The 14,467-nt window shown below is 42.9% G+C and overlaps 1 protein-coding gene across 1 annotated transcript in view; it reads right to left on the bottom strand.

Annotated features, from left to right (window-relative positions):
* Positions 1–14,467, bottom strand: part of TGDS (TDP-glucose 4,6-dehydratase) — a 256,503-nt gene that overhangs the window by 35,572 nt on the left and 206,464 nt on the right. Inside the window, 1 exon segment of the mRNA XM_085622129.1 lies at positions 6,675–6,718. Coding sequence (XP_085478255.1) covers positions 6,675–6,718 — 44 coding nt within the window.

Below are 14,467 nucleotides of genomic sequence, written 5' to 3'. Positions count from 1 at the left end.
CAGCGAAAGTGTAGGAGAAACTCAAAGGAACTAGCAAAAAAACTCAACCACAATCACCTCCTAGACACATCTCAATCCGGATTCAGTCCTAACAACAGCACTGAGACTGTCCCCGTCATCGCCACCAACAACATCCGGCTCCTCATGGACAAAGGCAACACCGCAGCCCACCTCCTTCTCGACATCTCCACAGGTTTTAACTCCGTCTCCTACCCGATCCTAATCCAATGCTTTCACGGGATAAGGGTTAGTGGAACAGCTCTTAAATAGATCAGATCCTCCCTCACAGGCCGCACACAAAAGGTTAGCCTAACCCCCTACACCTCCGAACCCTCCAATCTGATTTGTGGCATCCCCAGGGATCTTACCTTAACCCCATAGTCTTCAATGTGTACAAGGCCCTGCTCGAAATTATCCAAGCCCATGGTCTCAATATCATCTCATATGCCAACGACATACAACTCATCCTCACTCTGGGGATAAATCCAACTCCTTAAACCTCAACTCAGGTAAGACAGCGGCGGAACTCTATGGAAGGGACACCAGACTGGTCCTCGCCTTGGTGGCCATTGAAAGTAGGACCAACACCAGCCAAGCCAGAAACCTAGGGATTGTGATCGACAACCAACGAACAATGTCCAGCAAGGTCAACTTGATCACCTCCTCCTGCCTCCGTACCCTCAAGTTTCCCAGGTAGATTTTCAGAGGACTTCCTCTCAATTCTCGTCCAACTATCACCCAAGCCCTAATCACTAGCAGGCTAGACTACCGAAATGTACTTGACAAAATCTACACCCTACTCACCTAGAGGCTCCAGATCATCCAGAATGCAGCAGCCAGGCTAACACTGAATATCCCTCCCATATCTAAATATCCACTCTCCTCAGGAACCTCCACTGGCTCTGCATCCTCAAGCGCACCCAGTTCAAATTACTCATTCACACATACAAGACATTTCCTATCTCCCACCTATCGGAACAACCGCATCAGTGTTTCATTTCTCCACTAAACACCTTTGATCTGCCATCAGTCTGCTCGCCTCTGTCCCGTGCATCCAAAGAACCAGTGCCACTACCTCGCCCTCTCGTACCTACTAGCTCTTATAGCCTGGAACGAGCTCCCCCTTCACATTAAAGCCACCAGCTCAGTCCTAGACTTCTGGGAAAAAAATTAACTTGCCTCTTCCAATAGGCTCCAGTCAGGATAGCACCCACCTTCTCAAAGCTTCGGTATACTGTTGTGGTTTAATTTTTATTCTTGTATTTCCTATGTATGTTGTTCTAGTCTTCCTTGCCTGTGTTGTTCGGCTATGGCCTGCATTCTATTTTGTCATAGCCTAGCAACAGAATGCTTGGGAGGTTGGAGATTGAGTACAGGCAGTTGTAAGGTAACTGCTGTCTGGACTGGTGGTCTTTATTTAAATACCCGAGAATAAATCTTCTTTACCTTTGGATTGGCTCCTGGACTTATCTATTTTGGAAATCATCTTTACACTGGCGACGAGTTGACCCTGCGTGGGGACAGGACTTCAGGACCACCAGTCTCCCTAAAACGAACCCATTAATTGATTTCACAGTGTAATTCGTGAAATTCAGGTATTCTTCCTTTGAATCTCACTATTTGTTGCTATGAACAATCTCAGACACTAGGGAGTGGTCTGTTACATCTGAACTGTTCGACTGTGGTGGATGAGAGTTGCTCTGATTCGTTGCAAATTGATATTGGCTGATAGTGTCGGCATATGTTCCAACTTGATACTAATGGGAAAATCAAGCCATCGATGTGCGCATCGCGTTTGAGAGGCTTCTCTGTTTTTTCCGATTGAACTCAACGCTCGTTGCTGCCTTGGAGTTATCAAGTATTAGGTTCTGGTACTTAAGCCGACAACACAGGGGAGAGACGACTGTGGCATAGTTTTCACATCTTTGCTGCCTTATTGCTGCGTTGGGATTGACAGCATAATTGTGAATTAAATGTGTTGTATGTAAACCTTGAATCAAACAGCTACCATTTTGAAAAATAACTTAGGCGGAGTAGAATCCTTACCGATGCTCGAGCGCTGCTGTGTGACGCATCAGCTTTCTCCTGGCCTCATCTCGTGATCAGCACCTGCGTGCCTTGAACCACCCGGCGGACGTCGAAGAACACTGACGCAACGTGCCGCAATTTTGGTTCTCACGAAGGAATCTGCCAATCGTGTTGCCGAGAAAGGGACATTTTCGTATTGGCGCTTGGAAGAAAGGACATCACCGGCTTGTGTGGAAGACGTGCACACTTCTAATGAATAACGGATTGTGTTCCAGCGTGTATCAGTGATACACACACTTTCGCCTCGTAAAGACTCCACTTAAAGTAAAAGCTTTATTATTGGGCTTGTGTGAAATGAATCCCGGATTGTGTTCTATCGTGTATCAGTGATACACACACTTTTGAGGACTTCACATAGTGTAAAAGCACACTGCTAAATGGACCTCATGTATTTACCATTGCTGTTTATTGCCTTTATTGATATCTATATTGGAAGGACCTCATGCATTTACCATTGCTGTCCATTGCTGTTTATTGCCTTTATTGATATCTATATTGGAATCCTACCTAAGATCTGCACCATCACACATTAACTCTAACAATATATAAATATATTTTTTCTCTTCTTCCTTTTCTTTTTGGTCTTTATCTTTTCCAATGATGGCTTCTTCAGGCATGACCCAACCGCCACAATTTCTAACTGATGTTGGTGATCCTGCTTTGCCTTGGAAAAGGTGGAAGCCTCTGTTTGATTCATATCTCCTAGCTATTGGAGGAGAAAAGTTTTCAGCAGTACGGAAACAAGCCACGCTTCTGCATAAATTAGGAGTGGAGGGTAGGCATGTGTATGACAGTTTAGATGAAATTCCATTAGGGCGAGGTGAGGATGAGCCTGAAAACATTTATGACATGTCTGATTTGATGCTGGAAAATAATTTTGGCTCCAAAATTAATGTAGTATTGGAACGTCATAATTTCTTTTCTAGAATCCAAGGTAAACAAGAAAGAATTACCAGTTATGTGGCTACATTGAAAACATTGGCTCGCACCTGTGAATTTGAACAGCTTACTGATTCACTTATAAGGGATCAGATCGTTAGATGTACCAATGACCCGAACGTTCAGCAAAAGCTTCTTGCTAAGAATCCTGATCTTAAAGATACACTGTCTATTGTTGAAAGCATGGAGAATACTAACATGTGGGTACGTGAAATGAAAGTGGAAAAGACTCCTGATGTTAATAATGATGATAGAACTGTTCATCAGATAAAGAAGGATGAGATTTAAAAAAATGATGCTAAAAGCATGTTGAAGGGGAGTCTGAGTGAGAAAGATAGGAAGTTTCCCGGCCCGAACAATCTCATTTCAGAAATAAGCCTTCTGATTCTGAGCATTTGGGATTCAGAAACAACAAGAATGGTTTTAAATATTTCAGGTGTGGGAGTGAAAACCATTCACCCAACAGTCCCAGTTGTTTTGCTAGATCTGTGGTTTGCAACAAGTGCGGTAAGAGGGGTCATTATGCACGAGTGTGTCGGAATGGCAGGATTCAGTCGGTACTGCAGGATGAACAAGAGAAATGGTTCATTTGCAGCATCAGACATGATGGTACTGTTGATGGTGATGCACTGTAAATGCCTGAATGTGAGGTATTGATTGGTGGTCAGTAGTTCTCTGTTCTTGCAGATTCGGGATCACCCTACACCATGGTTGGAGATGCTAATTGGGATGCTGTTTATGGACTAGATAAAACTGAATTGCTTCCCCGGACATTAATCCAGTAGGTTATGGCGGGGTTAAAATTGATGTTTTGGGGTTTGTCATAAAGAAAATTCAGTTCAAGGACAGAGAGACTCTGAGAAAAGTGTATGTGGCTAGGAGGGGAGACAATCTTCTTGGTTGGAGACACCAGAGAGACATGGGGATCAAATTGGATCCCAATTCACCACAAAAAGTGCTACTTTTGTCTCCTGGTTTGTCTTCTGATGTATGTTCACAGTTTCCGAAAGTCTTTTGTGAACAGTCAGGGTTGCTGGAGAATTTTCAGCATAAGATTATTTTAAAAGATAATGCTCAGCCTTTTGTTAGTGAAGTCAGCAAAGTTCCACATCTGTTGATGGAGCCCTTGGACTCAGAACTCAAGAAATTACTCTCTGCAGGTGTCATTGAGGAGAGTGCTCCGAATGGTTGGCTCCCACAGTTTTGGCATCCAAGGATGGTGGTAAGGCAATTTGCATGTGTGTAGACTTGCGTGGGTTGAACAAACACATTTGGGTCGACAGGCAGCCCCTTCCGAATATTGCTCAAACCCTTGCTTTAATCAGGGATGCCAAGTGTTTCAGTGTTATGGACTTGTCTTCCGCCTACCATCAGGTTCTGTTGCATCCAGATTCCAGGCACTTGACTTCATTTGTGACGCCTTTGGGAGCTTTTAGATTTATTCGTATGCCCTTTGGATTAGCTTCTGCGGCAGCTTGTTTTCAAAGGGTCATGAATAAAGTTTTAGTTGGGTTGCCTAAAGTTTTGATTTTCCAAGATGACATTTTGGTTTATGGGAAGGATTTGCAGGACCATGATGATGTGCTATGGAAAGTTCTACAGCCTTTGGAGGATGCTGGTCTTGTGATTAAAAAGGAGAAATGCAAGTTCCGTGTATCATCAGTAGATTATTTGGGACACACTATTTCTGCAGATGGAATCAGTCCTAAACTTGATATTGTTGAGAGTATTGTAAAAGTCCCAATACCTGTCAGTAAAGATCAAGTCCGTTTGTTTTTAGGTCTAGCAGAATTTTGTTCGAAGTTCATTCCTAACTTTGCTTGCATTTCTTCTCCTCTTAGAGTTCTGCTCAAAAAGGGTATTCCATTCACGTGGTCAGACGAATGCTCTTGTGCTTTCAACTCTATTAAGGATGCTATTAGTCAAATGCCCACTTTGGGACATTTTGATACAGGCAAGGAAACAGTCTTATCTACTGATCCCAGTATGCTTGGGTTGGGAGCGGTGCTATCTCAGGTTGTTGGTGAGGAGTCCAGGATTGTTGCTTTTGCCTCTCGCTCACTCAGGGGTGCTGAAGAATGTTATTCGGTGATTGAGCGAGAGGCAAAATCAACAATCCTTGTGTGGAAGTGGATATTTCTCTTGTAGGATGGGTACATGAGTCAGCGGTTGGGCTGGATGAATGGTCTTTAGCCTCTCGTGATGACAATAAATTGGACATGGTCAAGAAATTCATAGTTGAAGGATGGCCAGCTGAGAAGGACTTCTCAGCTGGCCTGATTTCTAAAAAAGAACGTGCAAGTTTGTAAAGCTTTCCATAGAAGTCCAACGCCAGAGCTGTCAGACCATGGGTTTGCCCAGTATTATGCCTACCTAGTCTTGAGTTCACCTCAAGGTTTTCTTCCACCACCCTAAATCTAAACTTCCTGTTCTGTCTCACTCTTGTAGGTTCTTTTTCATTCTTGTTTTCTTCCTTTGCTACTGTCTTCCTATCCTACTCTCTCTTTCTATCTGTCCTTCTTTTGATCAAAATCTCATGATGAAAAATAACTTCCTGTCCCTAAAATTGAATGCATGAATAAAACAAATACAGGAAGGCGATTTCAGACTCTATTTATTCCCCAAAGCACTAAAGCAATGAAGGTTGCTTCCTGGCAAGAAGCAGCATAATACATTGCTGTGAGATTAACACTCCCCTTGTATATGCCGTAACCCTCCCCTAACCCACCAGCTGAACCTTAGTGGGCTTACCCCATGGCACATCACATCAAGTTTAAATCGCTATGCTTAGCAAATAAGGCCCTGAATAAAACCGGACCAGTGTTTCTTAAAAACCTTTTCTCCTGGTACCATCTTGCCAGACAGCTACAATCAACTGGCGCTAGACTTATGATTGTTTCGATGATTCACACCTCCAGTTGGGGAGGCCGAAGCATTTATGGCACAGCTAAATTATGGAATAAGCTTCCAATGGATATCAGAGCTGCGAGCTCACTTGCCTCTTTTAGAAAGGGTCTTAAAACATGGCTATTTCAGAATTAGATTACTCCTTTCACAGGCTTACTTGTACTTTTTAGCACCAAGACACCTCCGGGTATTTATGCACTCAATAAATGTTATCAACATAATATAGTGCCCTACAGTATGAAGACCACTGATTTAAAAAAGACAGACCAATGGCTGTTGCAAAATTATGGAAACAGAGCTGTTGCATAATCTATACTGCAGACTGCCCCTCCCTTTATTGTGAAGAGATCACACAAATTTACATTTTATGAAATATTTAAAAGAATGTCAGCTGTGAAGGGTATTTATAACCCTTAACTGTTTATCTTGACTGTACTGAACCAACTAATTAAGTGTCACCTATTAAAATAACACATGTTTTGGCAATTGGGCCCCTTTTCTAGAACATATGAGAATTTCAAAGCACTTAAGTATTGTCTTTGCAAGGCGAACATCAAAATGTGAACCAGTGGAAGCACTATTTTTTTTTTTAATAGATTTTCTTTCACCACGGCTACAGCCCCAAGAGCTCAACACATTTAATGCTGAATCTCTTGGGGTGATGATAACAGCACACTATTGAGCCATGTCTTCTGGCACCTAATGTAGAACAAATCTTACAAAAAGCTACTGGTACTTACCATTTTTTGTTACGCTGCAATAGCGAAATAAACTTTGGAATTACCTGAAAAAAGGCAAAAAATAGAGATAAGATAGTCACAAACAATCATATGTCTACAGACACACACACACACACATTACTCTGAATATAGACATTGTACAGTTAGGCCTTTACAATTAACTGTGTGTAAACATCATAAACCTGTCAAACTGCAGCTGTATAGACTGCACCTAAATGCAGATCATTTAGGAAAACTCTGGGACATATTTGCAGCCTGCATTTGGTAGTAAGTTTAGCAGCACTACAATTGTACTATTAAAGTACTATAAAATGATATTCACAAACCTACTATCTAAACGTCTCCTATTGTTTCTATTGGGAGATCCTCACACATGTATGGTTACTACTTAGCAGTAAACGTGGATGTGGGCCAGAGGGCATAACTGGGAAAAAAAAGAATATTTCCTACTTTGGTGCCGATTCCGATCCGAGTCGGAAGGGCACCGAACGTGATCCGTCCGGAAAAACTATGCGCCGTACAGCTGTACGAGCGAGCAAGTACGATGCGAGCTACATGAAATTCACCGACCGACTCGTTTCCGGGTCCGAACCGCTCCGTACGTCTCGGTCGTAAGCTAACCGTGGCGTGCAATGGATGCGATTCACGACTGAGCCAGTACGATGCACGCGGACAGCCTGTGCGAGCCTGAGTGTCCGGCTCGCAAATCGTCCGGGTGGTTGCCTTTGGGGGTCCGCGTCGGACCCCCTGTCACCCGCAGCCCTACGACTCGAACACAGGGGGAGACCCATGGGTTTCCCCAACACAGGCATGTACGGTGCGGATGGCACCGACGCGTACTCACTGTAGGGGGCGCACTTGTCCGCGACGTACCCATTCAGTCAATGGGAGCCCATGTACGCGTCGTACGACCGGCTCCCACTGACTTCTATGGGAGTTCGACCGAACCGAGTCTGACAGCATACGGCCGCATCGTACTCGCTCGTTTGGACTGCTGGACTCCGGCTCGTTCGGAAAACACTCTGGATCCGGCTTGGTCGGAGTGCTTTCCGACCCGGATCAGAATCGGCCTCTTAATGGGAGGGGTTTAAAGAGGTGAAAGGAGGGTTTAAGGAGGGCTGAGGAGGAGCTTAGGTATGAGTATGCCCATTGACAATCACAAACTGCACTTCTAAAGTTACTACATCCAAAAAAGGAACCACAACAGTAGTAAATTACTCCAGCTCTGAGAAAGCCCAGCACCACACATGGCCAACCACTAGCACTGCAAAACTCTACCATAGAAAATAATGGTGGTAGGGAATTAAAATCCCAAAGGAAATAATATTAAATCAAAGTATTTAAACCAGTTATAAATATATAACTATAATGTATATAATTCAATGCTCAGAAATATCTAAAAATAAATCAATGATTTAAATATGAAATGTTTTTAAAAATGCTTTGAATTAGAAATTAAAGTAACATTAACTTTTATTAAAAAAAGAATGCATTCACTTTTAATTTATTCAATTTGTCACTTTTAATAATTATGAATGCATTTTTTTTTAAACTTTAGGTTGGAATTTAATTTCTAATTTAAACCTCAGGAAAAATACGTTATTTAATGTAATATATTCAAATTAAAGGTTTAATTAATAAGTAAATAGTGCTGCAGCATTTTTATCGTATTCTACATTTAAAATAAATACATACAGTTAATTTACAACAATATTTAGCATAAAAATATATGTATTTTTTTTTTTTAATGAAATAAACCTTTTTACTTTTCCCTGTATTTTGTCACAGGGAGACTTTAGAGTCGGGATAAAGATCTCCCTATACAAAAGTATAGGGAAAATGTACAAAGTTTATTAAACTATATATTACATTATTAAAAATACTATTGTTAAATATTATTGTGAATTTACTACATATATTTATTTTAAATGTAGAACAAAATATAAAAATGTTATAGCACTATTAATTTCATATTGAATTACATTTCTAATTTAAACATTAAGGGGCCGATTACGATGTGGAGTGGAAACTTATCGTCCAACACAGTCTTGGATTCGAGACTGACTGACTCGCACTCGGCAGTTCCGCCCGACCGATTACAGTGCGCCCGAACACTGTTCGGTCGGAGTCCCATTGCTTCCTATGTGAGCTTGTGTTCCCCTTGACAACACAGGCTCCTATGGTGAAATGGGGTGTGCGTGTAAAACTGTGCACTCTGTCGCAGGCACCCCATGGTGTCTGCCCCACAGTGCAGGGTTTCACAGGGTGGTCCCTTAGATACTCCCTCGGCCATCAACCGGAGGTCTATGGATGAAGGGGGCCCTGCTAGGGGCCCCCAATGTCACCTTTCGACAGCCTATGTCAGAGAGGCCGACTCGGAAAGGCTGTTGGAAAGCGGCATCGTAATCGTGAGGTCGGAAACCCTGTCCATAGAGGTGTATGATGCGGTTCTGACTGACACTAATTCTCCGAGAGCCAGTTGGAACCGATTCGGAATGACAGCGTGATTTACAATCTGCCCGCGAACATCGTAATTGATCGGGCGAATTGTAAACCAAGTCGGTCGGAAGGGTTCTGACATGGTCGAGGAGATTCCAACTGTCAGGAGGAGGCTTTCCGCCCGACATCATCATCTACCCCCAAGTTTATTTGTCTGAAGTTTAAATTGAAAAATAAATTCCCACCCAAAGTAAAAAAAAATGTTATTATGTATTATTATTAAGGTTTCCGGTTTCCCGTTTTTAGTGATTTTTACAAATAAATACTGACAGAAAACAATGTGTTTCCTGTCTGTATTTATTTGTAAAAGCGGACAAATACTGAAAATGGTGCTTCTAGTGACAAACTCTCCATGGCTCATGAATTCTAGGCAACAGCTGAGCAGGCAGAAAGCATAGAGGGTTAAAATAGAGGATGACATTTCCTTAAATACAGGCATATTTTAACATATATTTATAGTATGATGCCAATATGTACCTGTGAGTGTAGTCTTTTGCTATACATGGGCTGCTTAGTTTGATAAAAAGTGACAGGCATCCATGTTTGAGTGCACGTCGCAGAGTTATATAAACGTAGAAATATAGCATTTCACAGCTACATTTATTCTTGAAACACAAAATAAATATGGATAAATACCAATAAGATGGCCCAAAAATAAATATGGATAAATACAGAAGGAAATGTAAAAAAAAAAAAAAAAAACATAAAACCGGGAGCCCTAATTATTATTAAAAGCAATATCATTAAATTTCTTTCAATTAATTCTAATGCATTTTATTAAAAATGTATGTTACAATAATTTTAGGATTCCATAAATGCTGGTAAAATATTTCTTAATTAAATCATAAATCTTTCAGGTTTCGATTTTTTTAACATTCAAATTAGTTTTTTTCAATAATTTTAACTTTTCTTTATTTAACATTATTTTCTACGTGGGCTCAATTTTAAGTCAGCCCTTCATTTATATTGTATGGGACGGTGTTGCAGTATCAGTGGTTGACCATGTGGGGTTCTGGATTTACTTCTGTTTCATTTTTGGCAGTAGTAACTTACACTCCTAAATCTGGTTCCACACCCTTTTTCAAAGAGTGGAGACGTGCAAGTTCACACGTTTGAGAAAATTTACACACTGATTTTGTGAATAGTCAAAAGTAGTAAAGTTACTCAACAGTTTTAGAGTAAGTTACATGGGTAAATTGCTCACAAGTGTTATTTACCTTTATGAATTGCCCCAACTGTTTAAGCGATTTTGGTTTCTTAACTTGCAGTGGAATAACTGCCATTTTGTCAATTTCCATTTGTGTACAAATGGCGTTAAACAAATAATATTTGGAAAAGACTGCCACAGAAAATAGGAATATTTGCTCATTCAACAATGAAAGCTGTGCAGAACCCAGTGCTTAATTTGTTAAGGAATAAGTGCCAGGGCCCTCGTCAGGAGGCCACAGCAGCTTGCACCACCCAGAGCCCCTGCCAGCACTGCCAATGATTGTAGCAACACAATTACTAACCATCACACTCCGAAAAGTGTGACCCTGCAGAATATTTCAGGTCTCCCAAGGCAATACAAAGGGCGTGGGCGGCAGGTATTGGTAATTTTTTGTGTATATTTTATTAATAAATAACTGTGGTTGTGCTCATGTCTTGATTTGATCAACAGAGACACCATGTGTCAGACTGACAAAAAGAAGAAGGTGAAGCTGCCATATGTGCCGGTGCTGATAAGTGGTGGTGCCGAGCACCAGAAAACACTAGCTCAAATGAAGCACTGGCAGAACCTGGTATCACTTTATCGCAAATGCAGATTTTTATTTGGCATAATTCTTTTAGTAGGAAATGGGGAAGGGATGCACAACTTGAGCAAGAATACTGCAAGATGTGGTCACTAGTTATTTTATTTCTCAACAAAGCTTTTGCAGTGTGTCTTTTTGATGATGAACTGCATATAGCTTTCACGTTTATATATTTGACTAAGCACGGTCACTGAAGCGGCCCTGTGATATAGAGTGCAAGACTAGGCCCTATTGCCCCTTACTGAGCTCCGCCCATCTTGGGGCATTAGCATCTCTGCGTGGCATTTAAGGCAAGCACAAAGAAACTTGGACACAGAGCTGGATTTACTTTCCTTCTCCTCGCTCTAAAGCAAAGTTTGAGTTAGCAGGTTCGTAAAGGAGTGATACATTAAATCCTACAAGAGAACAGATAAAGGTGGCCGAGCCAAACAATTAACAGGTAGAGCCAGAGGCTTCCTGTGTACAAACTTGATTTTCAATCCTCCCCCTACTGGTATATCTTTTTTTCTTGCTCACAGCAAAATTGCAACTTTGCAAATGATTTACTCCAATGTGTAGTTCATTGCCAATATGTTGTTCTTTGACCTCACCCTCACTGTGATTACATTTATGTTTTTCTGGCAACACCATTCCATCTCTTGGATCTATGAGTAGGTTCTTTGACACACCAAAACTGCAACAATTTATAACAGATTGGTTGAGACTGCAACACACTGTTGATGTGCTGGACGTGTGGATAAGTGAACGAGACTTCCACTTCCGGGTCAGCTGAGTGAGTTCGGGGAGCATGGCGGCAGAGGCAGGTAGAAGGCAAAATGCAGCTGGGGGCAGGAACCTGTGATGAAAATTCAGGATTTCGACACCAGCCGAGAAAATATGGTGAGCTGCGAGTCATGGAGCCGTGAGCCTGGCCAACAGCTCCCACACCACTTGCAGCTTTCCATATGACCCCCCCCCCCTATTCACCACCTCCCACGCTCAAACCATCTTCAACGCAACACTACACAAAGCTTCTTCCACGTCAACACAATCCCCACAGTTCACCTGCAGCCCATGGCATGCCCCGCCCCAATACTCAAGACTTAACATTCATGCTTCGAGCCTAAAGAACAGCATCAGGCAGGAGTTGCTACAACACAAGACAATGGGATGACTGATCGTCGGATGCCAGGCACCGATAGCTAGCGCCCCACCTCCTGCGAGCAGAAGCGGTTGGCGCTAGGCCGAAGCGGATTGCCAGCATAGGGGACAGCTAGACTTAAAGAACAATCCCCCCTCCCCAAAGAGTACCCTTCATGGTATCATTCCCGCTCCCCTGACTGGCCATCAGTCAGCAAGACGAAGTACAAGGTGTCCAGGACGTCAGAGCTTGTGGAAGCTATACTCTCTTGACCTCAAGCAAACTAAGGGTAGACCAACCCAGATCAGGAGACAGTGAGACACAGGTGAGAATTTGTACAACGCAGCACTTTGCAATACCTGTGGAGTCCAGACCTGTGCTTAAGCTCTTGCTGTTGGAGCCCTTTGCCCCAGCAGCCTATGACAGTACCAGTCATAGTGTGCCTCCCTGCCCCCCCTCACTGCTCTTGCTACCCCCTTACTTCTAATCACAGCGCTTGGTGGTGGAAGGGGTGAGCACGCTTTCTTAAATAGGTGCTTCACAACCACTCAACAAGAGAAAGGGGTCAAAGTAAAAGGATGTCACAGAATCCCCACAGACTCGTTGCCCCAATACTGTCACTCTGGTTGACAAGGGAAGACAGGGTTCCAACATGGAAAAATACAAAAATGAGCAAGGGGAGCACTACAAGGAAGAGTTCAAATCCTTCACCGATTAACCCAAGCCCCCCTAATTCTTCAATAAGACAGAATATCTTTCTGCGGAACCTCTCAGAGTGAAAGCCACGGACATGGTGACGCACAATTCAGGCTCAATCTCAGCTTCTTCACAAAATAAGGCACATATTAAAACAGCCGCTCATCTCAAACATCTTATGAAACACTCAACCATATACCACCATGACCAGGCAGCATTCCCAGCACCCCTGGCTAATGACCAGGCCACCAATGAGTCCACAGAACATCGCATGGATGTCTGATTGGTTCAGCATTTTTTACACCCCCGTCTGGGCCTGCTGAGGATCTCCGGGAAAGGACAAAACTTATTTTTGTCAAACGGCAGATGGAGCATGACTAAAGCGACACCTTACGAAACACCATGGGACATAGCAAGAGAATTCGCCCAGCTTAAAACTCAGTTTTTTCTCAAAGATGCCCCCCTCCAAATGCACAACCAGCTGCTCTGAGGCCAAACCCATTGACAGATGGGGTTCACATCCAGGAAGGATGCTCTTTCTGGGATTCTCCCCAGACCGCCTCTCAACTTGAGGCACATGGCAAACTCGATCTTGATATAGCTGGTGATAAAGCAGGCACAACAACAACAACACCAAAGGTATACTCTGACTCCAGATATCCTGGATTTCTATCAGTTACAAATAACACCAGGGATCAAAGCTAAAGCTGGGCCGCCCTCCTTTGTATAATACAAGAAGTCGTCTCAGCACTTACTTACCATTCCTTGAAACTAGATCCCAATGTTGACCTCTTGAACAATCTAGCTGTATTCGTGTGTGGCATCGCTTCAAAACTGGAGAACAGTTTGTGCCACCCACATCGTCCTGAAAGGTTATCTCAGACCTACCACTACAGTGTCTGAGCGCAGTTTTAAACTGCCATGTCGACCCGGCAAGTGCACCCACTTGTCAGGCCCTAACCTTCCCCTTTCTTACATGTAAGGTACCCCTTTGGTAGGTCCACTGTACCCCCATGGGCAGGGTACAGTGTATGTGAAAGGTCGGATATGTACTGGTGTGTGTATGACTTGCCAATTTCGTTATTCACTATTGAAAGGCTATCTGTCCCATAGGATAGCATGAGAGATACTTTGTAATATCTTACAAGTATAACTTCCCATTGGGAATAAACTTTAGGCTCTCTGAACTCAGAATTTAATAACACATCTTTTAGTAAAGATGGTTTTTAAATTATGTGTTTAAAAACGGCACTAGGCATTTTCTCGTTTAACCAGTCTGTGTGCCTCTGCCTGTTTGTGAACAGACTGCCTGGTTTTTGAGTGACAGGGGCTGCGGATGTGCATTCACTGTAGACAGCCACTGGGAGCAGGGGGGAGGGGTTGAGGTGTGCCTGGCCCTCTCTAAGTGACTCAGAGCCGAGCTGAATGGGGCTTGGCTGCATTTACAGTAGTGGGAGAAGTTTTCCTTGCACCTGAATAGGGTCTGTCTCCCTTGCACAATGCTGTCTCCACCCCCTGTGGTCATATTGCACAAGTGAGGACAGAACTGGTTAGGACTGGGCTCAGAGACCCTTGCACAAAGCAGAACAAAGACACAATTGGGTATATGTAGTGGACCTGAAACCCCAGACCTTTAGATCACTTCTGGACTCAAGAGGAACCTCTGCCAAGGAGAAAAGCTGGAG

The sequence above is a fragment of the Triturus cristatus genome, chromosome 8 (assembly GCF_964204655.1).
Source record: "Triturus cristatus chromosome 8, aTriCri1.1, whole genome shotgun sequence".
Taxonomy (NCBI): Eukaryota; Metazoa; Chordata; class Amphibia; order Caudata; family Salamandridae; genus Triturus; species Triturus cristatus.
The sequence above is the reverse complement of the archived record's forward strand: the minus strand, read 5'-3'. Positions and strand labels throughout refer to the sequence as shown.